Consider the following 22,824-nt stretch of genomic DNA (forward strand, 5'->3'; position numbering starts at 1 on the left):
TTTAGTTCTCATATCTTTGGTGTGCACAAACCTTAATCGCTGGGATCCAACTAGAATCAGATTTATTCGATTGATTAGTTTCGTGAGATTGGCATTCTCAATATATCTGTTTGAGATTTATTTGGATTGAGTGCGAATCTAAACTTGACTACTTTTGTATTTATTGGATAGATTGATCTAACCAGGCAAATGAGTTTTTTAGATTAAACGGAAAATCCTTTGTGTATGACTTGAGATATTTGTGTCTTGAAAGAATCGAAAGAGTTATTACCAAACAGATTAATTGTTCCTTTACTGTTTGGAATACGATCCAAAGGAATTGTTCCAGTGCGTGCACTCATCGAAGTCGGAAGCGCAGGGATACTGAGGAAACTAAGTGAACTAGGGGTTGTTGCTTGGTCTCAACTATACGAAGTTGGTTTAGATTTTGTATATCGGCTTAATTATGAGAGTATTCAATTCTGGACTTGGTCCCGGGATTTTTCTGCATTTGTAGATTTTCTCGTTAACAAAATCTTACTGTGTGATTTACTTTTCTTTTCCGCAATTATATTTGTTTATATAATTTAAATTAAATTACACAAATGTTAACTTCGATATACTTGATAGTGATTTTATAGAGTTTGGTTAAGTCCGAACCTATTATCAAGTATCACACTTTGATAGTCGTATTGTCTCGATCTCGTATTCATGAACAATCACACAAAGTTTGAATACCGATTTGTTGTATTGTCTCGGCTTTTTCCATAGACGATCACTTTCTGTAAGAGGACTTATAGGTGGATAAATAAAAGATTGTGGTGTATTTGGGTACCCTCGTCTTTATAATACTCTTGTCCATATAGTCATATTGCTTCAAACACAGACTTATTAGGTCTTAAACGTGTTTGCCCGCTTGGATACCAATTGAAAACGTAGGGGGCACCAAAATACACCACCAAATTTTTCTTAGGAAACCTGTATGTACAAACTTAAATACAATTCCGAGATTTCAACTTAATGAATCTCAATCAAGGAATAATATTTAGAGTTATATCTGCAAAAACGGGGGTACAACAACCACACCCAACAATTCGATTAGCAATCTGTATGGACAAAATCCAATATAATTTCTAGAGAATCAACTGGACAGTCAGACTCAATCGAGAGAAAAGTATATCAAAGAGTTTATATCTCAATCTTTCGATTTTATCTTTACTCAAGCAAATATAAATTTGCGAGTCTTTATCAAAGAGAGATAACTGGATGGTACCAAAGACCAATATCCAAGTGTCAATCGGATATTCTAATTGATTGATCAACGCACAACCTGTGATATTTCAATTATATAAACAAATATAATGCGGAATAGAAATAACACAGACACAAGAATTTTGTTAACGAGGAAACCGCAAATGCAGAAAACCCCCGGGACCTAGTCCAGATTGAACACACACTGTATTAATCCGCTACAGACACTAGCCTACTCCATACTAACTTCGGTCTGGACTGTAGTTGAACCTCAATCAATCTCACACTGATTCAAGGTACAATTATGCTCCTACACCTATGATCCCAACAGAATGATACGTACTTGATTCCCTTAGCTGATCTCACCCACGTCTAAGAGTTGTTACGACCCAAAGTCGAAGACTTTAACAAACAAATCTATATCACACAGAAAAGTCTACGATAATAAATAAATCCGTCTCCCACGAATATACCTACGAGTTTTTGTTTCGTCTTTTGATAAATCAAGGTGAACAGGAACCAATCAATAACCCGGACTTATATTCCCGAAGAACAGCCTAGTATTATTGATCACCTCACAATAATCTTAATCGACGCAGCGAAAAAAGATATTGCGGAATCACAAACGATGAGACGAAGATGTTTGTGACTTCTTTTCTATCTTCCCTATCGGAGATATAAAATCTCAGGCCAATTATTTCAATTGTACTCGTAACGATAGAAACAGCAAGATCAGATCACACAACCACGATAAAAGTAGTATCGGTCTGGCTTCACAATCCCAATAAAGTCTTTAAGGCGTTAACCTGGTTTAGAAGAAGAAACCAAAGGTTAAAGGAGAATCGACTCTAGCTTAGCACAACTAGTATCACACAGAATGTGCGGGGATTAGGTTTCCTAGTTGCTAGAATTTTCCCTTATATAGTCTTTCAAAGGGTTTGCAATCAATGTTATCTTGGTAACAAAGCATTCAATATTCACCGTTAGATGAGAACCTGATTAGATTCAAGCTAATATTTCTCAACCGTTGGATCGAAAACTTATCTTGTTACAAACAAATGAAATGTCCAGTTTTGGGTTTATGAACCGTACCCAAACATTAACATTTGTTGGTTCAACAATAGTTAACCAATGGTTAGCCATATGATCACTTTCATATCAACCATATTCTTCTTCACCATAACTTTTCCAAATGACTCAAATGAACTAGTTAGAGAGTTGTTCAATTGCAAGGAAATATTATATAACTACACAAGACACAATCGAAGCAAAAACGGTTTGATTCACTCGAATCGGTTCATGTACTTTATAACCACGGTTTGCAAAAGCATTCCTTAGTTTATTTAAACATGAGTTCAAGAACAACCGATTTTAGATATAACCACTCAAGTTCGCGGACTGGGTTCGCGGACTTAAGCTCATGGAAGGAGCACACAAACTCCAGCAGAAATTCTCGGGCTTGAGAACTTCGCCAGTTGGCGGACTGAGTTCGCGAACTTGGATCACGCCACTTCCATTTCTCTTGATCAACAAAGTTCGCAAACTTTTGTTCAAGGAACAAGGACTTATACATATATGTGTTTCCACAACAATGCTTACATCCTACCAATGGTTATGTAATCTAAACTCTCATTTCAATCATTTGAAACATTCTCAGAGAACGTTATATAGCCGTTATTCACATACCATTTTTCGTCAGAGCAATTTCCAAAGTGATTAAAACATTACATGACTTTCGTCACTAGGCAAAGATGAATTTGGCTAAAGCGAAAGCTTATCAACACACATTTCGAGAAATAGATGTACGAGATAAACTCGGCTCGAAATAGCAAATGTGTATAATGAAAGTCTATATCAAAATGACTTTTGTCTCAAGAGTAGGAGATAGAGTAAATAGACTTTTGAGTGATAAATAAGTTCAAGTCTCCACATACCTTTTAGTCGATGAAGATCCACTAGTTCCTTGAGTAGTCATTCGTCTTGTATGATGATTTCCATTGAGTCTTGAGCTCAATTAAACTTTCTATCCTAGTACGAGACCTTTAGATATATAGGCTAGAAATCAAGACTTATAGTTTTGATCACTAACATTGACAAACATGCTTGAGATAGCAACGCATGCGAGTTCGACCGAGCAATGCTCTAATAATATCTCTTTCTCCCACAATGAGAACATTTACAGAGACAAGTCCGTGAACCTGATTTGAGTGTGAGAGTTTTTGGACCATTCAAAAGATCAATATTCAAGAATCAATCAAATTGTATCCAACAAACAAGGAAGGAATGGATGTATCTAATTTAATTGATTAACGTACAAACTGTGATATTTTAATAATAAAGATAAACAATATAATACGAAAAATAAATAACACAGGCACCAGAAATTGTGTTAACGAGGAAACCGAAAATACAGAAAACCCCTGGGACCTAGTCCAGATTGAACACCAATTTGTATTAAGCTGCTACAGATACTAGCATACCACCAATTAAATCCGGTCTGGTATGTAGTTGAGACAGAATTAAAACCTCACAACAATTCAGTTACAGTCACACTCCTTACGCCTCTTGAATCCCATCAGGATTCCGCGCAATTGATTCCCTTAGTTGATGTCCTTTATATCCTAAATGTTTCATCAACTCAATTGAAGACTTTAAACCAATTTTTTTCCCACATATAAGCCTATATTTGTGATTTCCGTGTTGATCATAGATCAAGGTGAGACTGGAAATCGATAGCAATAGCCAAAGTCTAGCTAACCTCAAAATCCAGACTTATGCTTTCTAAAAAACAACCTAGGTTATCATTCGCCTTATGAATATTAAACTTGTGGAATCAACAAAGTCTGAGACAAAGAGAACTTTGTGATTTCTATTTATCTTGATTGATGGAGAAAGCTCAACAATGAATCAAGATCAGGATACTCGAACTATCAAGACAAAGGATAACTGAACCTGGTTTCACGAATCCCTATGAAGTATTTGTAGTCGCTAAACCTAAAAGGGTTTTAAGAATACGATGACTCTAGTTTACAACTAGGACACACCAAAAAAGTAGTATCGGGATTCAAAGATCCCAGTTGCTTGAGGTTCCCATTTTATAGACTTTTAAAGCATATGTTTCTTTAGGTTTAAGCTATGATGGCTTTGGAACCAAGCAATCAATATCCATCATTAGATGAATCTTTGAAATGTGATTGACATATCAAGATATACACTCTGTTTAGGATGAACCGTAACCGAACTGTGTACAAAGACAATTTTCATAAATGGTTAGCCGAAACTAGCCGATTGAACTATAAGCTTAATCATTTTCATAAACACCTAAGTCTTTAAGTTTGGATCACAACCATAGATTATAATGTGATCAATCATGTCTATATATTGTTCTTAGATATTTATTCAGATGCTAATTATCTCACATAAATAATTTTATGTGCATCTGAAAATATTCAACAGGGTAAGTACGTGTACCAGGTATGTGTACTTCAACCTAGTTCGTGACTATATTTTTCATGGTACATGTACCGGGTATGTGTACCCTTAAGACAAATATAAGTTCCGGAACATACAAAACTATTTCGGTTTGCGTACCGGGTATGGGTACCACCCGGTTTCAGGACCAATAGTTATTTTTCAGTATGCATACTAGGTATGTATACCATTCCAGGTTCACGAGTTCACAGACTTTTTTGTGGTATGTATACCGGGTATGCATACCTCTAAGTCTCTACCGACTATAGCTACGCCGGTACGTGTACTGGGTACATTTACTACGGCTCTGGACCTATAACAGTTTTCCTAGTTTGTGAAACTGGTATGCATATTTACAATAGTTTTATATTTCTTTTTAGATCAATTCGAACCATTCCAAATAACATCAATGACACATATCACTGTTCCAGGTTACTTTCAAATGATAATCTTGAATCACAATTTAGATTACGGACAATAAATTGTTGTTAACCAAAATTCATCAAGTATGAACAAATGTTCATTAACCTTATTCATATATATTTCGAGAACTAATTACCAAGATAAACTTGACTCGAAATTCTTGAAATGCTTACAGTAGTCTAATTAGTTATGCGACAATGTCTCATGGATAGAAAGATGAATATAACTTGAGAAATAGGTGGTTCAGTCTTCACTTACCTTTTGTTGAAGAAGTTTTCCAAAGGGTTCGGTTGATCTTCGCCTTTAAACGGTAGAACGCACTGATGACTGCCGTGATCTCAACTACACTTCTATCCTTGTCCGAGACTTAACTAATTGTAGACTAGAAATCAAGATATAGTTTTGACATCTAAATTTGACAACAAGCTTGATAGCAACACTTGTGAGTTCGACCGAGCAATGCTATAACAGTGACTCAAAAAATTGCATTGCAATTCAACATCCGTAGAACAACCTACAAATTTTCCAAATTTTCCATTGTGATTAACAATATGATCCATTAACATTGTGATATGGAATTTGTTTCATGACCTTGAATTCGCTATTACAAACCTGATATGTTTTTCTCCGAAAATTTGTTAAGCGACTAAATGACCAAAGGTTTTGTCTTTTAAACCGGTTATGAATTAGATTTTGTCCGCGCAAGCTTTTAACCCAAAACTCTACCAAGATGACTTAAAATTCGCAAGAGATCCAAAATTTTCCGATGATCCATATTCGATAACTGATTCGAAATTTGTATCTTGACCTAAAGAATTTTGATAATGCTGCAAATTGCTTTCGTGATTACAAATCTGTCGCATGATCCAAAATTTGTCATCTAGAGTAGTGTAGTCAAACTCGAATGTCGTTGTCATGTTGGTCGGAATTGGGTTAACTTTATCTCTGGGTGATTCTTGGTGAAATTTTGAAGTCTTTATTTCAAATTTTATGCGCGTAATATATATGTCAACCACTTTGCACATTTTGCACTCTGCAATAATTTCGATTTCGAAGAACAATAATTTTTTTCGAGATTCTAAAAATTGGATTTGATTTTTGTTACTAAATTTCCACATGGTATACCTGTTTCGGCTAAATCTTGGCGGTCTCGATGAGTCTGTGGGTCAAATTTCGTCTCGATGCGAAACTCATCTTGAATCTCTCGACCATGGTCCGGAACCGGAACCGAGAATCATGGCCGAGATGGACTACATTGGCCCAACGATCTACACACTAAAAATCAAAATTGTCAAAACTTAAATTCGAAGGATGTCAACCAAATCTCAAAATGTCACTTTATAGTTGTCTCGAAGATAAAATCGTTAGTCACATTATTTTAGCTTTAAGAAACGAAAAGTGTAATTCCAGATAACACAACTCTTTCCGCAAAAAGGCCCAAATTCCATTTTTCCTTTTTTATTTTTTTTCATTCTCTTTCCACAAATTTGAAGATCCAGCTTATATCAATTCCACCAGATCTATACTATAAAGGTAACCAATTTCATCACTCAAAAATAATTTCTCTAGATCTCTAAATATTCCTCACTTGTATATCAATCACTCAGTCACTCACATTTCCTCAATTTTGTTTCCAGCCATGGATTTCATGAAAGTTCTTGATCAAGCAGTTCGAGAAATGTAAGTTTCTCTGATCAATTTGAGTTTTATTTGTCTTCTAAATGCGATCTGTGTTTAATTATTTGATTTTTTTTTTTTTTTTGCCACAGAAAGAGAGAGGTTAATATCAAAGTTCTTAAAGTTCCTGAAATGGAACAAAAGGTATGAGTATTAGCTGTGCCCTAATTTCTTAACTGAGTTTTATCATCATTGATAATATAGTCATATAACCAATCACTCAAACCACAAATTGTCCCTTTTGGCGGTGTTTTTCGGTTTGTTTCAATCTGTAAACGTGAACCAATGACTAGTATTTGATCTCCTGGTGCTGTGGAAAAACGTTTAGTTGTTAAACTAGAGTTCGTATGAGGATCATGTCACCCCACCCAGTAGGATGTAAGGTTGCATTGTGTATATAATGGTTTTGCTCCTCAGTTTCATTTTTATATACATATGTGTAATATAAAATTAACCTTTCAGCTAGAATTTGATTATGGTTATTTGCTTTTGATCATTGAGAGTAAGGAAACCTAACTCAAAAGCATATGTAAACTAAGATGTATGTTCTCAATAATTTCGACGTGGATAACTATAATTCTTACAATCTTTTGTAACTGCTCTTATCTAACATATAACACTGAAAGCTTATAATGGAGGATAAATAATCCTGTTAGGATATCAAACAAACATAGGACGTCGCAAAACAAACTTTTATTGGAACTCATGGCAAATTTTTTACTTTGCTGTTGTGGTTGTTTTCCTGGAAATATCAATGAGCCGCATTACATTGCGTCGCTAGTTATCTTTATTACTGTATTTTCCTTATAGTTGCATCTTTTCTGATTTGTTATGGTTTCCACTTCACGCATCAAGGTTTTGGATGCAACAAGTGATGAACCTTGGGGTCCTCATGGAACTGATCTGACCGAGATAGCACAAGCAACTAAAAAGATGTAAGTTATAAGATAACTCATATTTTCTATTCAAAATACTCGTCATATTGCTAATTGTTTAACTTAATCGTGCTCTATCATCACACAGTACTGAGTGCCAGATGGTTATGAATGTGCTTTGGTCAAGATTGTCAGATAGGAACGGAAACTGGCGCTATGTTTATAAGGTGCTGTATATGTGTGTATTACTTCACAAGTCATCTCTGAAAATTCAGTTCTCTATCTAGTCCTGTCTATCCCTAAATTATGTATCCTCGAGTTTCTTATTTTTCTTTGAAAAACCATTGTCTCTTACCAGGCACTGACTGTTATCGAGTATTTAGTGGCGAATGGGTCTGAACGTGCACTTGATGACATCATAGGACATACTTTTGCAATATCAGTATAACCTCTTCTTTCACCCTTTATCATTTTCGAAGTATTGCCATTGTAATTGATCATCAGTCTTCAATCTCCTAAACTTAGTTGTATTGGTCTAGTCACTATCAGATTTCGAATTTGTCGAGCCTAATGGAAAGGACGTGGGTATCAATGTGAGAAAAAAGGTGGAAACTCTTACGGCTCTTTTACATGATAATAACAAAATACAAGAAGTTAGAAATAAAGCTGCTGCAAACCGTGATAAGTAAGCTTTTTTCTTTATTTGTCTGTATTGCTATCCTTAGTATCTAAAAATGGCTTCAATATGGCTCTAAAGTGGCTCGCTTGTCCCACTCTTTTCAATATTTTTTATTTAACCTTGTGAAGTTGAATATGCACAACCATATTTGTTGTGTCCGTAAGAGAACATACAGCATGTGTGTCCCATCACCTTGTTGTATTAGAATTTGGTGATTAAAACGTATGCTGTTGTGATGTTATCTAGGTACGTTGGCCTTTCTTCATCTGGAATGACATATAAATCAAGTTCGGCAGGATATGGTGGCAGCAGCTTCCAGCAAAGTGACCGATATGGAGGCTTTGGTAATAAAAGAGATGGGGAGATGTTTAAGGATAGTTACAGAGACAGGGACCGTCTCGGAGGAGAAGAATCTAGCAAAAGTAGTCGTGAAAAGTCACGTAGAGGAGTTTCTGGTGATGGTGAAGGAAAAAACTCGAAAAAGGGATCCATACGCCAGGGAAGGTTTGTGCACTTGTATTTGATATCTTCACTAGATGCTACAGTTTCAAGACAGTTAACAGGGGTTTGTAAATGGCACGCGAATTCCAAATAATTACTAACTATTATTTAGGACCACGTCACTTACTAGGTTTGGAGGATAATATTTTTATGGGAATCTCGAGTAGTTTGCCAACTCAGATTTTTTATTTTGTAGGGACAAAACTGCTTTGTCGTCATCGTCAAAGTCAAATCAATCTGATGATAATTATGGTGCCGTTCCTTCCCAAAGCTCAGCCACACCAAACAACGCTGAAGATGATTTTGATGATTTCGATCCTCGAGGAACTTCCACAGCTGGTATGCCGATTGACAATGTTCTGCAATAAACAAGCTGTACTGCTATTGTTATATTTGGTATCAGCATGTTAGGTGATAGTTGTTCAAGGATGATGGTATCATCTTGAAGAACTTCTGCTATATCAAAACACTCACAATGAGTTCTTATGCACTAATTTTAACAGCGTCTTACAACTTACTTGGTGTATAGGCACCTAGTTTAGTATTTTGAGGATGAATGCATGTAATTGTTACTGTAGCAGTTTACAACTTGTTCTTATAAAATCATTTATGTGTTTTTGTTAAAAATATTACCATGTGACTTGTTGCAGGATCAGCAGCTACACAGCCTGCACCTGCAACTGTTACCGAAGTGGATTTGTTTGGTGACTTCATGAGTGATCCAATACCTACTACAGCAGAGTCCAATGCCACAAATAGGAATTCTGCAGCTGACGCTGATCTGTTTGAAGATGCAGATTTTGTTTCAGCCCCTCCCAAGTTAGAAGCTGGAGCAGATTTTCCGGCTCAGGTTGAAATTCCTCTCTTGTCCTCCAGAGCTGCAGTATATTTTCATTTCTGACTCTGATTCGAAAACATATGCTGAATTGCCATGCTGGAAGAAAGTTAAAATTTTATTTTCCATCCAAGTGTTATGATTGCTGTTTTTCTGATTTTAGTATTTATTTCTGTTAATATATGCAGACCAATGTTGATCTCTTTGCAGCTGCACCTTCTGTTCCTTCATCTCTTGCTCCTCCAATGGATTTTTTCGCTGCTCCTGATCCAGTCCCACCCACAGACAACAATCCTGCAAAATCTGAGCCAATGAGTTCCAGTACTGTCGATCCTTTTGCTGCAATACCAGTTAATAATTTTGATGGAGGTGACATCTTTGGGGATTTTACTTCCAATACCAATCAGCAAGCGCCTTCACAAACAGCAAATAACTCCACCACTGATAGCATCCTTAACAGTCAGAGTCCTTCAGCCGAATCTAAGCTACCGAAGAAGAATTCGTTTCAGGTCAAGTCTGGAATTTGGGCAGATTCATTGAGTCGTGGTCTCATCGATCTCAACATCACAGCTCGTAAGTTTTTGTTCTCCATTCGTATTTGGTATCCAGTTTCTCACATGTCTCAGCTAACAAATAGCTCAAGAACCAGTTCCACATATACAATGCAGTTAGTGGATTAAACAAATGAAATTTCACCTGGGTTTGGGATCTTAGTCACCGTCAATGTTTTGGACAAAGTTGTTGGTTTGGTCTAAGTAGTAACATGATTTTTGTTTGCTCAACTTGCATCTAAAATTAGAAAATTCTATACATGGGGAGGGAAACAATCCAACACACGGTTCTTTGATTATATAAACTAAATTTTCCTGACCATCTGTCTAGCTAAGACCTCTTCCTTTGTGTTTCTGGTGTTAGGATTACATTGACTCGTTTTTTTGTTTGATTGCCATGACGCACCTGTAGCTACTCCGGCAAAGACAAATCTAGCAGATATTGGAATTGTTGGTGGACTTGGTGACATGTCAGATGAGACCAAAGGAGCTCAAACTTCACATTACATGGGAAGAGCAATGGGCGCTGGATCTGGTTATGGTATGCCTGGCTCAGGTTATGGCACGTCAAGTTCAGGCTCTGGTATGTCCGGGTTTACTTCCACAGGAACTGGAAGCGTCAACGACGATGACTTCTTCTCAAGCCTAAGCCAACCCCAAACATACGGTAGCTTCAAGAAATAAGTTGTTTTCTTTTTCTTTTCACCTTATAATTCTTTTTTTTTTGCTTCCCCAAGAAATCACTTTCTTTTGGTGTGCTTCAATTTCGTTTTAGTGATACATCAAACTATTTACTCTGGAAGGAGATATATCCATTTAAAGCCATGTATAAGATTTGTTGGTCAAATTATTAGTATGTAAAACCATAAGAGTAAACCCGAACTTCGAGGAATCGTGTATCCATCAATTGTAATTTGTAAGTGATTTGCTTGAGATATTCGAGGAATCAACAAGAAATAATTTTTTTGATAAACACAATACACCCTTTCGATCTATCTTGCAATGAATATGAAGAAATGGCGTGCTAGTACCAACTCTTTTAAAAATAACTTATAGTATTTGTTTTGTCGTACAATAAAACGATTTAAAATTGTTTTAACCACTCCTACAGCGAATATATTCTAATCCCATATGATGCATATTTTTTCCCTAATTATTAAGAAAATTGCCCACATTTACTAGCATCGACTTGTCTTGTAGTACTAGCCCACCTGGGAAATAATATCACAAATGTTCTCTGCCCCTTCAAGTGAACACTTATAAAAGAAGCATTTCATTTTTGCTCACAAAATTATCAAGCAAAGAAAAACCAAACTCCTGAGAGTTGAGAATACTCTTCTTATTAGACTTATGTGTTTCAAGATGTTCCTAGCAATTTTGATCACACTAAGTTTGATCGGTTCCATCAGCTGCATTTCTCCCCCAAATATCTATCTCAAAAAGTTTGATGTTCCTGGCCTCGATGGAAAGGCGTCAAATGCATCTCAAGTTACCGACAACGCCACGACTATTTCCGTGGAGCTCAGTTTCTGGAACCTTATAAGTTACGGAGCCGAGCAGCAACAAACTGTTTACTATGATGATATAAATTTAGCTGTTTATTATTTTAGCAATAGTAACTCAAGGCTACCAATAGGAAACTTTACTATACCCGGGTTTCATCATCGGTTTGCTTGGTCAACTCATCGGTCAGGGACAATTAAGGCTCTTGGGGTACCTTGGGAAGAAGCTAGAACAGAGGTTTCTAGCGGGAGGATGGCTATGTTCCGAATCGAATTAGATTCAAAAACTCGGTATTCGAATGGAATTTGGAAGTCAAAAAGACGTGATTTGAGAGTAGGAACTAACGTTACTATCAACGATCATGGAACGATGTCTTCCAACAACGATTTGAAGCTGTCCAGTGCTGCGGTGCACGCCGGTGATTGTGTTCGTGTCGGAATCGTTGCATTATCGGTTCTTGTATTACATATTCTTATGTGAAAATGAGTATGGAAATATCATTGCATTAATTAAAGTCTCCATTTTAAGTGTTTTCATTTTATTTTTCATTTACACCTTCAATGGGCTTCCCCATCTTGGAAGCCCAAAATTTAGGCCTGGGGACCAACTGGGCTCAGATGTAGGGGTGTGCAACGAACTGACGGACGCGGATTAGGGGTCATCCGTGTCCAATCCGTCAAAGTTGCGGATTTGAAAATTCAACCGTGTCCGGTCCAATCACCCGCGGATCAGCGGGTGATACAGATCGGATGCGGATTAACCACGGATTTTAGTAAAAAAAAAAAAAAAGTAAAACAAACAAAAATATGTTGGATTGTGGTACATATATCGCATGAGAAATGTAGTTTCCTCTTGTTGGATTGTGGCATATGTGCAGATACGTTGCAACTGCTGTTACTTCCGTTCATGAAATGGAAAATGGGTTCAACATCAGGTCTTTCAATGGAAAGTTACTGTACACTGTACATGTACGCAAGGGATCACACGCCTAAGAAATACAACAAGAAGAGATTGAGGACCAAGATGTCAGTGCTCAATTGAGCGAGAATGATAGGAAGAAAGCTGCAAAAATGGTACGTAACAAATGCATGAATTGGATAAGGCAGTGGCCAGTGATGATGAAGAGGAATAATATGAAGCCAAAGAAGTTGAGGTCGAGAAAATTTTGAAGTTACGAGTTTCATCAAGAGTGAAGTTGAAATTCTTCTCAAAGTTTCTCTGATAGAGACTCCCCAGCCCCAGGTATGAATGTACCTGTGTAATAGCATAAAAATATTATTCTTAATACATCTACGGTGCGGGTGAATCCGTGGATTTCAAAGTCCAACCGCAACCAAACCGCTAAAAGTGCGGATTTGGAAAATTCAACCGTGTCCGACCCATAGATCTTGCTGATTGGGTTTCACCCGTAATTTGACGGACGGATACGGGTGAAATCCGCGGTTACGGACTTTTTGCTCACCCCTACTCAGATGTGCCTAAGGCTGTCAATGGGTACCCATTACCCGGACCCGGAACCGGACCCGGTATATTTGGGTCCGGTTCCGGGTCCTAAAGTTGGACCCATTAGCTACTTAGGACCCGGCAGGTAATTACCCGATTGGACCCGAATTTAAACGGGTCCAGACGGGTAATACCCGTTGGGTACCCGCGGGTATCGGGTACCCGTTTATTCATTCTTTTATTCATGTTTTTAGCAAAATTGCAAGTATTTTTGCTAGTTTTAGCTTTGATATTTTACTCATTTAAATTTTTTCTCTTACATTTAACCTTTATTTAGTACATTAATAAGAAATAATAATAAATTTTTATAAAAATTACTTAAATCCAAGCAAAAAAGAGAAATATATTAAGTTTTGAGGTCTTTTAAATAGTTTTATTAAGACCCAATGGGTACCCGGGTATTTAAACGGGTCCGGTTCTGGGTCCACAAGTTTAGGAACCGGACCCGACCATTATAAGTAGGGTCCGGGTCTAGTGATACCCGGGAGGACCCGGACCCGTTGACACCCCTAGATGTGTCTTCTTAAAAAAAGAATGATTTTTTTGGGCACTACTCAAAAATGGAGGGGGACTACTCTTCATTTTTTGGGTGGATATTTGAAGTAATTTTGAGTAACCCCTAACTAATTTTTTTAATACCAAACTTGTCCTTGGTAGAATTAGTTAGTGTATTGATTAGTGAGTTAATTAATGGTTAGTGAGATTAAATTAATAATTTGATTTTTTTCAAAAGAAGAATTATTGAGAGGGAGAAGAAGAAGATGAAGATGATAATGAAGATGAGGGTTTTGGAAGAAAAAAAGTTAGATCTTTTTCTTTAAGAGTCACAACAAGAGTATGATGTTTTGGGTACTCACGGATACTTCAAATTTAGTTACTGGTGCTTGAATTTTCTAAAACATTCCTAAAAATGAACAATTTACAAATTGATTTTGGTTTGGTTAACAAAGTTCGGCTACGACATTTGAAGAACAGGTAGCCGAACTCATCTGCAAGTGTAGTTCGGCTAATGTTTCTAAAAACAAGGTAGCCGAACTCAGCTTTAATGGAGTTTTTTCTTTCAGAGAAAAGTTCGGTTAGGAGAAAAAAATTGCGATGTAACCGAACTAAAGTTCGGCTAGGAAAAAAAAAAGATTGCGACGTAACCGAGCTTTTCTCTGAAAGAAAAACCTCCATTAAAGTTGAGTTCAACTAGTTCGACAAATTTTTTTAGATAATTCCTAACCGAACTTCTCTCTGCAACTTCCATTTTCAACTCATTTTGATGATTACTTCTCATTTTTTCAACCAAAAACGAATGACAATTAATGGGTTTGTTATAATTTTGATTTTGTTTTTTTAATGATTTAAATTAGGTTATATGTAGAGGTGGCTGTGGTGGTGGTTCGAGGTGGTAGTCGGTGGTGGTAGGTGGTGGTGAGCGGCGGTGGTGATGGGAGGAGGTGGTTAAATATATATAAGGTAAAGGTAGGTTAGTCATTTCAACATTTTAGGACACCCCATATAATTACAGGTAGATATTTTATCACTTAGTATTATAGGGCAGATATTTTAGGACACCCCTACCATTTTTGATTAGTGTCCAAAAAATCGTTCTAAAAAAAGGATAATTAATTTGGACCCTTGATTTCTCTTTAAGAGTTGCGCGGTAAAATCAACGGTGAGATAACGAAGTACACAAAATAACTTGGCAACACATACATACTATCACTTCTATTTCTTGCTTGTTCGGATTTCGAGTCAGCAAACAAACAGGTTGCAGCGAAAACCCTTGCGGGTTAACCTTGAACCCTCTTTTTCCTTCTCTCTACGTTTTCTTCTTCTTCTTCACAATTTCTCTTTATTCTCTCCATATAATTCTCTAAAATTGCAATGGGAGATCACAAAACCCACCAGTAGGTATATGGCAAAACGTTAAACCATTCATTAATGGCGGAGCTTCTGGTATGTTGGCTACTTGTGTTATTCAACCCGTCGATATGATCAAGGTAAATATTTTGAGAATCATCAGAATTAAGGGTTTATGTTGAATTTTCTGGACATGGGTTTTCGTTGAATTTTATTTTGAGGTGGTTTTGGAGGGTTTTAGCATTAAAAATCCGACATTGAAATTGTTTGTTTTGTTTTTTGGTGCGCCAATTGTTGTAAGCTAGATTAGGATCAGCGAATTCAGATGACAAAGGCAATGTGTTAGGGTACCGACCCTGGGACTAAGGTCCCAACACAATGGTGTCAACATGTGCACAATGCATAGGATAGGAATTGGATATATGAATGTTGGCTAATGTGGTTTTTATGATTGTTTCAGGTTCGAATTCAGCTTGGACCAGGATCAGGAATACATGTGGCAAGAAGCCTGTTGCGTGAAGAGGGGCTTGGAGCTTTTTACAAGGTTTGTGCTGCAATCTTTTAGTAGTTCTGATTGGGTATTTGGATGTTATTCTTAGAAGAATGCACGATACAGTTTCAATATGTTCAAACATGATTCTGACTGTAAATGGTAGGACATTATAAACTAGTAACTTACTTGGACTTGAGAATGCTCTTTTTTTTTTTTTTTTTTTTTGATACGCGAAAGCCGGACCCAGGCCCCTACCCGAACCCAGCCAGTTGGACTTGAGAATGCTCATTAGTTCTCGAACTATTTGGGTTAATAATAAGTTGAATTATGTTATTGTTGGTATCGATGGTTGTGGAATTCAATTGTCAAAAGAACATTCATTGGGGAAAATGGAGCCCCATAGCGTTAGCTGTTATAAGCATCCCTTTGAGAATCAGTTGCCAAACAGCAAAAAATTGAAGTGAATTATAATTTACTAACTTGCCTCTGAAATCCTTCAGAAGGAGTAAGAAGCATAGGGAAACAAGAAGAGCAAGTTTATAAATACAAAACAAGAAGAGCAAGTTTGTAAGTTCACGATAACCGGATATTCTAATCTCAAATTGTACGACTGTATCAGTATTTCTTCTGTATATCATTTAGTTTAGTCTATTTGTCAGTATCATTACTTTATTGGTATTCATGGTTTCTCTAGTTTCAGAGATTCATTTAAGAAGTTAAAGTGAGTGATGTTCCTGTCGCGCAGTTTTTTGTTTTCTCCATTTGTTAGAATGTTACATTGTACCAGCTCTTTAGTGATTACATGTGTACCAGGAAAGTTAGACTTATTCACAACAATTATATGTGTGACAGAGTTTATCAGCAGGGCTACTTCGCCAGGCTACATGCACGACTGCACGACTTGGCTCTTTTAAGTGAGTTCTTTATCTTTTTAAATTTTGTGGTTACATAGAGGGAGCTTTGAACTACCAGGGAAACCATTTGTAATGGTCCCTATTAGAGTGATTTCTGAAAGTGTAATTCGGTCACCAGTCATATCTCTTAATACATGTTCTCGGGAAACCATTTGCAGTGGTCCCTATTAGAGTGATTTCTGAAAGTGTAATTCGGTCACCAGTCATGTCTCTTAATACATGTTTTCGTGTTGCTTACGTGCAACTACCCTGTATGTTCTTCTCATAATACTAGTTATGCTTAATTATATGGGAAATTCTCTGTTTAGTTTTTGTTTCTTATGTTTATTCGTATTGTGTCACCAGTTGCATGTTAATCTCCCTCATAATCCACAGTTAAAGTTCCGCTGCATTTAACTTTCTCTACTTTGAGTCCGAAGTTTGTTATTTGCAAGTTGCAACTTCACAAAGACTGCGGATAAAGTGCGCACTCACTTCCTGCTCACAATGGAAAACAAAAAGACGGGCTTTAGCTTCCTAAATATATATTGCAATAGTTCATACCAAGAATCCAGATGCTCTTAATCTGCTATTGTTCAATAGCATCTGCTGCTGGATGAGGCCTAGCCAAATATTCTTTCTAGAATAAGCTCAATTTCATCTTCTAGGTTGGGTAATAAAGTATTTGGTACTCTGGGTGAATCTAAATTACTAGCGCTACTGAAATGATTAGTCGTTAATCTGCTATTTTTTACTTTGTTAATATGGACGTAGCTACTTCTTGCTATCTGATGAGTTTCTTTTTGTTCACTCTTATGTTGTGTTTCCGGTATTATAGCTATCAATCTTCTATGGAAATGAATTTAATATAAATGTTTAATGATCAGGATTTTAACAAACAAAGCAATCGAAGCAAATGATGGGAAGCCACTTCCTCTCTATTAAAAAGCTCTTTGTGGTTTGACTGCTGGAGCTATTGGTGCCTCTGTTGGTAGTCCTGCGGATTTGGCACTTATCCGTGTGCAAGCTGATTATACATTACCACAAGCACAACGTCGGAACTATAAAAATGCATTCCATGCACTTACTCGCATCGTTGCTGATGAAGGAGTTCTTGCACTATGGAAAGGAGCTGGTCCTACTGTTGTCAGAGCAATGGCTTTGAACATGGGCATGCTTGCTTCGTATGATCAAAGTGTAGAACTATTCAGGGACACAATTGGTTTATCTGAAGCTAGCACTGTAGTTGGTGAGATCAATCATCCTTGTTTTTTTCCTTGATGACTGCACATTCCCTTTGACTTGGATAGATCTGTATGGACCCTGTGTTCACAAGATGGTGGGGCAAGCAAGCGTAATAACATATATAGATGTTAGGATTGAAAACTTGAATGACGATAGAGTTTCCTACCGACTGCACAGTAACTCGCAAGTTATTTCCCTTGATTATCTGTGCAAATTTCTATTTCAAAGAGGAACTTTTAATATAAGAAATCCCTCTTCTCCCTGCAGGAGCAAGTGCGGTTTCTGGATTCTTTGCAGCTGCTTGTAGTCTTCCTTTCGATTATGTGAAGACCCAGATACAAAAAATGCAACCAGATGCACATGGAAACTATCCTTATAGTGGTTCTCTTGATTGTGTCGTAAAGACTTTAAAAGCTGGGGGTCCATTCAAACTCTACTCGGGATTTCCTGTTTATTGCATTCGAATTGCTCCTCATGTCATGGTAAAACTCTAATAGCTATATTTTGTAATATTTTTTCAGCTTTGATCATTACTTGTGTATTTCTATTATCTCCACTCTTTGTAACTGCTTGGATTATAGACCACGTTTCCTTAAATCTCCACTCTCATACATACAATTACTCATGATATACCACTTTTGTTGTATCTGTCAATTAGTTTTAGTTTGAACGCAGACCCAGTATATTTCTTAACATATCTTATTTTTGTACTACAGATGACATGGATCTTTTTGAACCAAGTCCAGAAAGTCCAGGAGAAAATTGGGTTGTGATGAAGGGAGATTGATTTATGGAAGAATGTTTTGTTATTATTATATGTATTACTTTAATCATTTTTAGTTGAAAAATAATTATTTTTCGGATTTATTCATCAGTGTAATTTTATTAGAAGAGTCTAATAGTATTTTTTTTTTAAAGTTTGAATTGTTAGAAAAACAGTATCTAACAAGTTTTATGCTCAATTCGACATTGTTTACAATCTTTAGATAAAACATTAGAACCAGTTTATGCTTACACTTACTGCATGCTACTACCTCCGTTTCAAAATAATAAGCTTGTTTCATGTGTAATTTGTACATGAAACCAGTCTATTATTTTGAGCCGGAAGTTTCCTTCCATTTCTATATCCATATATTTTTAATGGTAGAGAATCTTTTAATATGGTGAAGGGAGTCTACCGCTAATAGATACATATCTTCTGGTCACCCTTCATAAGTTGGAAACACACTCTTAACTTTATAATAATATAACTTAGCATGCTATTTTATGGATAAATAAACTTTAGATCCGCTTTATATACCCTTGCTAGTTTGGGGCCTATCATCAGAAGACAAAAAATATATATATTTTGAAGCAAAATGAAAAACATCTTTGCCAATTATTTTACCTAATTGTTAAACTTTTCATGATCAGTTAGTATTAATTCGGAAATTAATAGATATTTAATCAAGTTAACCTAGAAATCAACTAATGGTTATTCATCACGAAAACATTAAGAAAAAGATTGATACCTAGAATCGGTGGATGTCCATGCACTCATACACCAGTTCTGAGTTGTTGTTCTTCATTCATGAAAAACACCAGAAATCGACGTAAACAATTTACTACACTGGAAGTTTCCTAGAATCAGTGTATACACATATTTTTGTAATCACTCTTCAAAAAAAAAAAAAAAAAAGAGATTTGTAATCCGATTGTAGTTGGAAAAAACTAACATAAACTTTGGATTTTTTCCCAAAGTTGGAATCAGAATTTACTGATGTTCCACGTCCACTGATTGGTTCTAAAAAATCCCTTAGCCAATAAATTTACCTAATTGTTAAATTATCCCCGATTAATTACTGTTAATTCAGGAGATTAATAGATATTTAATCAAGTTAACCTAGAAATCAACTAATGTTAATTCATCATGAAAACATGAAGAAAAAAAATTAACCAAGAATCAGTGGATGTTCATGCCTACTACAAATTAACTTGATTTTTTTGAACACCACACTGTATTAAGCCGTTACAAACTCTAGCCTACTACAAGTTAACTTCAGACTGGAATGTAGTTCATCCCTAACCAAGTCTCACACCGATTAAGGTACAGTCGCGTTCCTTATGCCTCTAGAACCACGCCGGATTCTGTGCACTTGATTCCCTTAGATGATTTCACCCACAACTAAGAGTTGTTACAACCCAAAGTCGAAGACTTATAAACAAATTTGTCTCCCACAGATATGTCTATCCTTTATTCTTTTTGTTCCGTGTTTTGATACAAAGATCAAGGTGAAAAGGAACCAACTAATAATCCGGTCTTATACTCCCGAAGAGCAGCCTAGAAATATTAGTCACCTCACAATAACCTAACTGATTAACAGAAGAAGTTATTACGGAATTGTTAGAGCGCTGCTCGGTCGAACTCGCAACTGTTTCTATCTCAAGCTTGTTTGTCAAGTTTAGCTATCAAAACTATAAGTCTTGATTTCTAGTCTACTTATAACTATGTCTCGGATTAGGATAGAATGTGTAGTTGAGTTTTAGACTTCACGGCGTTCATCGATTGAAGACGAAGAACTACTAGGGGTATCTTGTGGAACTTCATCAACAAAAGGTATGTCGAGACTTAAACTCATCTATCACTCATAAGTCTATTTCTATTCTATCTCCTATTGACACAAAAGTCGTATAGCTATATAGACTTTACTTTATACACATTTGATATTTTGAGCTGAGTTTAACTCGCTTACATATTTCTCGAAATATGTGTTGGTAAGCTTTCGCTTTAACCAAGTTCATCTTTTATTATTGACCAAAGTCAAAATATGATCATGTGAAAATCGCCTGGTAACATCTTACATGATTTGTGTGAGACAGTCATTTGATGTAGACTCGAAGTGTTTCGTATTGATCAATTGATCACTTGAAAATTGCTTTGAAGCTAATAGTTTGTGTGAGACAGCTATTCCCGTCTTCTAAGAATGTTTCAATGATTGAAATGGGAGTTTAGAACGATTAACCATTGATTGGATATAGCACATTATGCTTACTTGTATGCTAACTGTTGCAGATATATTCCAAGTCCGGGAACTTAGTATGCATACTCGTATGCGTACTCGTTTAACAGGTGAAGTCCGGGAACCAAGGTAACATTGATTGCAAACCCTGATTTGAAGACTATATAAGGGATAACTCTAGCAACTGGGAAACCTAATCCCCACACCTCTTGTGTGATACTAGTGTTTTATTTTTTATACTCCCTCGGTTCCCGGAAGAGAGAAACTATAACTTTTCCAATTTGACATATTTTTAGGCTAAATGAAAAAGTGATAGTAACAGAGGTAGTATTTTTCATCTGAGAATTTAAACAAATAATTTTTGATCCACAATGCATACATGGAAAAGACAAAAATATTTTTTAACGAACTATCTAAAATACCCCTATGTTCATATATTGTAATTATTAACGAAGAAGATAAGGGTAGTTTGTGAAATTCACAAAGTATTTTTACATTTTTCACTCGCACTTCACTGGCACACCGCTGCTGAGTCAGCTAACTGGAATTAGATGGAAAAGTAACGAGGGGAAGTATCGATATTCAGATTTTTCTAGGGAACGTAATGCAAATTTGCGACCTTTAGAAGGGAGGAAACACAGGATACCTCTATGATGTTAGTTTCGTTTGTTCGGTCTAGAATAGACTGCTGATTTACCTAAATTGATTAAGCTGCAGTAAAATCTCATAAGAGAAATGGATAAAAACTTTTGACTAAGTCATATGGGCTACATTTGGTTGCTAGATTAGCCAAAAAGCGTTGCAGAAAAAAAAAGTGTTGTCTATTTTTTAACGCTACTTCTCTCTATAGATATATCTCTCAAGTAAACTAGTAGCGAGATAGTTTCGCTGAATGATTCAGCGTAGCTAAAAGCAACTTTTCGCTGAATGATTTAACGTAGACGGCTGAGATGGCTGCGCTGTTCCATTCAGCGCAACTTCATGGAATGGTTCAGCGCAACCAAATTCTACTTTTCATTATTCCATTCAGCACGCCTACTTTTCACTTTTCAATCTAGATGTGTTGTTCCGTTCAGCGCATCTAGATGCTAAATTAGCACTACCATGAGACTTAAGAGATTGTCCTAACTTCCAATCTATATGCTAGATTAGAATACCATAGGACTTGGCCTTAACAAATCACTTGCTCATTCTCAGGAAATTAGAAAAAACCATTATGTCGAATGATTGTTTGCCGCTACTACTCATTTTCGGACATAGTCCCTCCCCAACCATTTCTTACGTATAAAACCAATATTTACTTCTTCTTCCTTCCTTCTCCGTATCTCTACATGAATGGCTTAATGGCTCCAACTTATTAACACATGTTAATGCAACCAATAACCATAACCCCCTCCCTGATTCTACATTTACCCCCTTTCCTTTTTTATTTATAACTTAAATGAATTTTCTATTTCGATTATTACTGCGATTATAAATTTTCTCTTTTGATGGATTACCATGATATCCACTCTAGTAGTTACTTTTTTACTTGTCCTTTTTTTTTTTTACAGATGACATGGATATTTTTCATCTCATTTGGACTTGTTATGTTAGGCCCATTATCATTGAACCAAGTAGCAGTCTAATCTTTCAGATGAATCTCATTTAGCATTCCTGCAATATTAGCATCTAATTTCATCCAAATACCTCTAGTCACATTGTAACAAATTAACAAGTCTGTTACACACTTGCAAAGAAAGTATTCGAGGTATGCCTACTTTCCAAAAGGATTTCCATGAATTTTTTTTTTGCACATGTCCATACACAACATCAGTAACAACCTTATAAGATGATTTAACAGAGGAAAAGTTAATGTGTACACATTTTATTTTGTGCGAGTGTAGGTAGTAAATGAAGAGATGCAGCAAGTTATTTTAGAGCAGATGGATGAACAAGGCCTTCACAACATTTAACAGGTACTAAAATTTTAATTTAATATAAAAACAAATGATAATAAACTTCCATATTGATCTGCATCAAACAAGGCATGAATTTTAGATGCCCACTATTTCCGGCAATTATTTTCAACCAACATAATAAATCTAGAAGAAGCCCT

At 36.2% G+C, this 22,824-nt stretch overlaps 1 protein-coding gene and 1 pseudogene across 1 annotated transcript; both read left to right on the forward strand.

Moving 5' to 3' along the window:
- Positions 1 to 6,478: 6,478 nt before the first annotated feature.
- On the forward strand, positions 6,479 to 11,233 carry LOC113349321 (clathrin interactor EPSIN 1-like). Its single transcript, XM_026593276.1, has 12 exons — positions 6,479 to 6,657; positions 6,762 to 6,804; positions 6,894 to 6,945; positions 7,657 to 7,736; positions 7,825 to 7,903; positions 8,035 to 8,118; positions 8,216 to 8,361; positions 8,602 to 8,859; positions 9,053 to 9,195; positions 9,507 to 9,706; positions 9,880 to 10,264; positions 10,655 to 11,233. Exons 2-12 carry the CDS (start codon positions 6,764 to 6,766, stop codon positions 10,924 to 10,926), a joined length of 1,740 nt encoding a protein of 579 aa, XP_026449061.1. The 5' UTR covers positions 6,479 to 6,657; positions 6,762 to 6,763; the 3' UTR covers positions 10,927 to 11,233.
- A 359-nt stretch (positions 11,234 to 11,592) lies between these two features.
- On the forward strand, positions 11,593 to 18,598 carry LOC113352111 (annotated as a pseudogene).
- The last annotated feature ends 4,226 nt before the right edge of the window (positions 18,599 to 22,824 follow it).

The sequence above is a fragment of the Papaver somniferum genome, chromosome 2, assembly GCF_003573695.1.
Source record: "Papaver somniferum cultivar HN1 chromosome 2, ASM357369v1, whole genome shotgun sequence".
NCBI classification, from domain to species: Eukaryota; Viridiplantae; Streptophyta; class Magnoliopsida; order Ranunculales; family Papaveraceae; genus Papaver; species Papaver somniferum.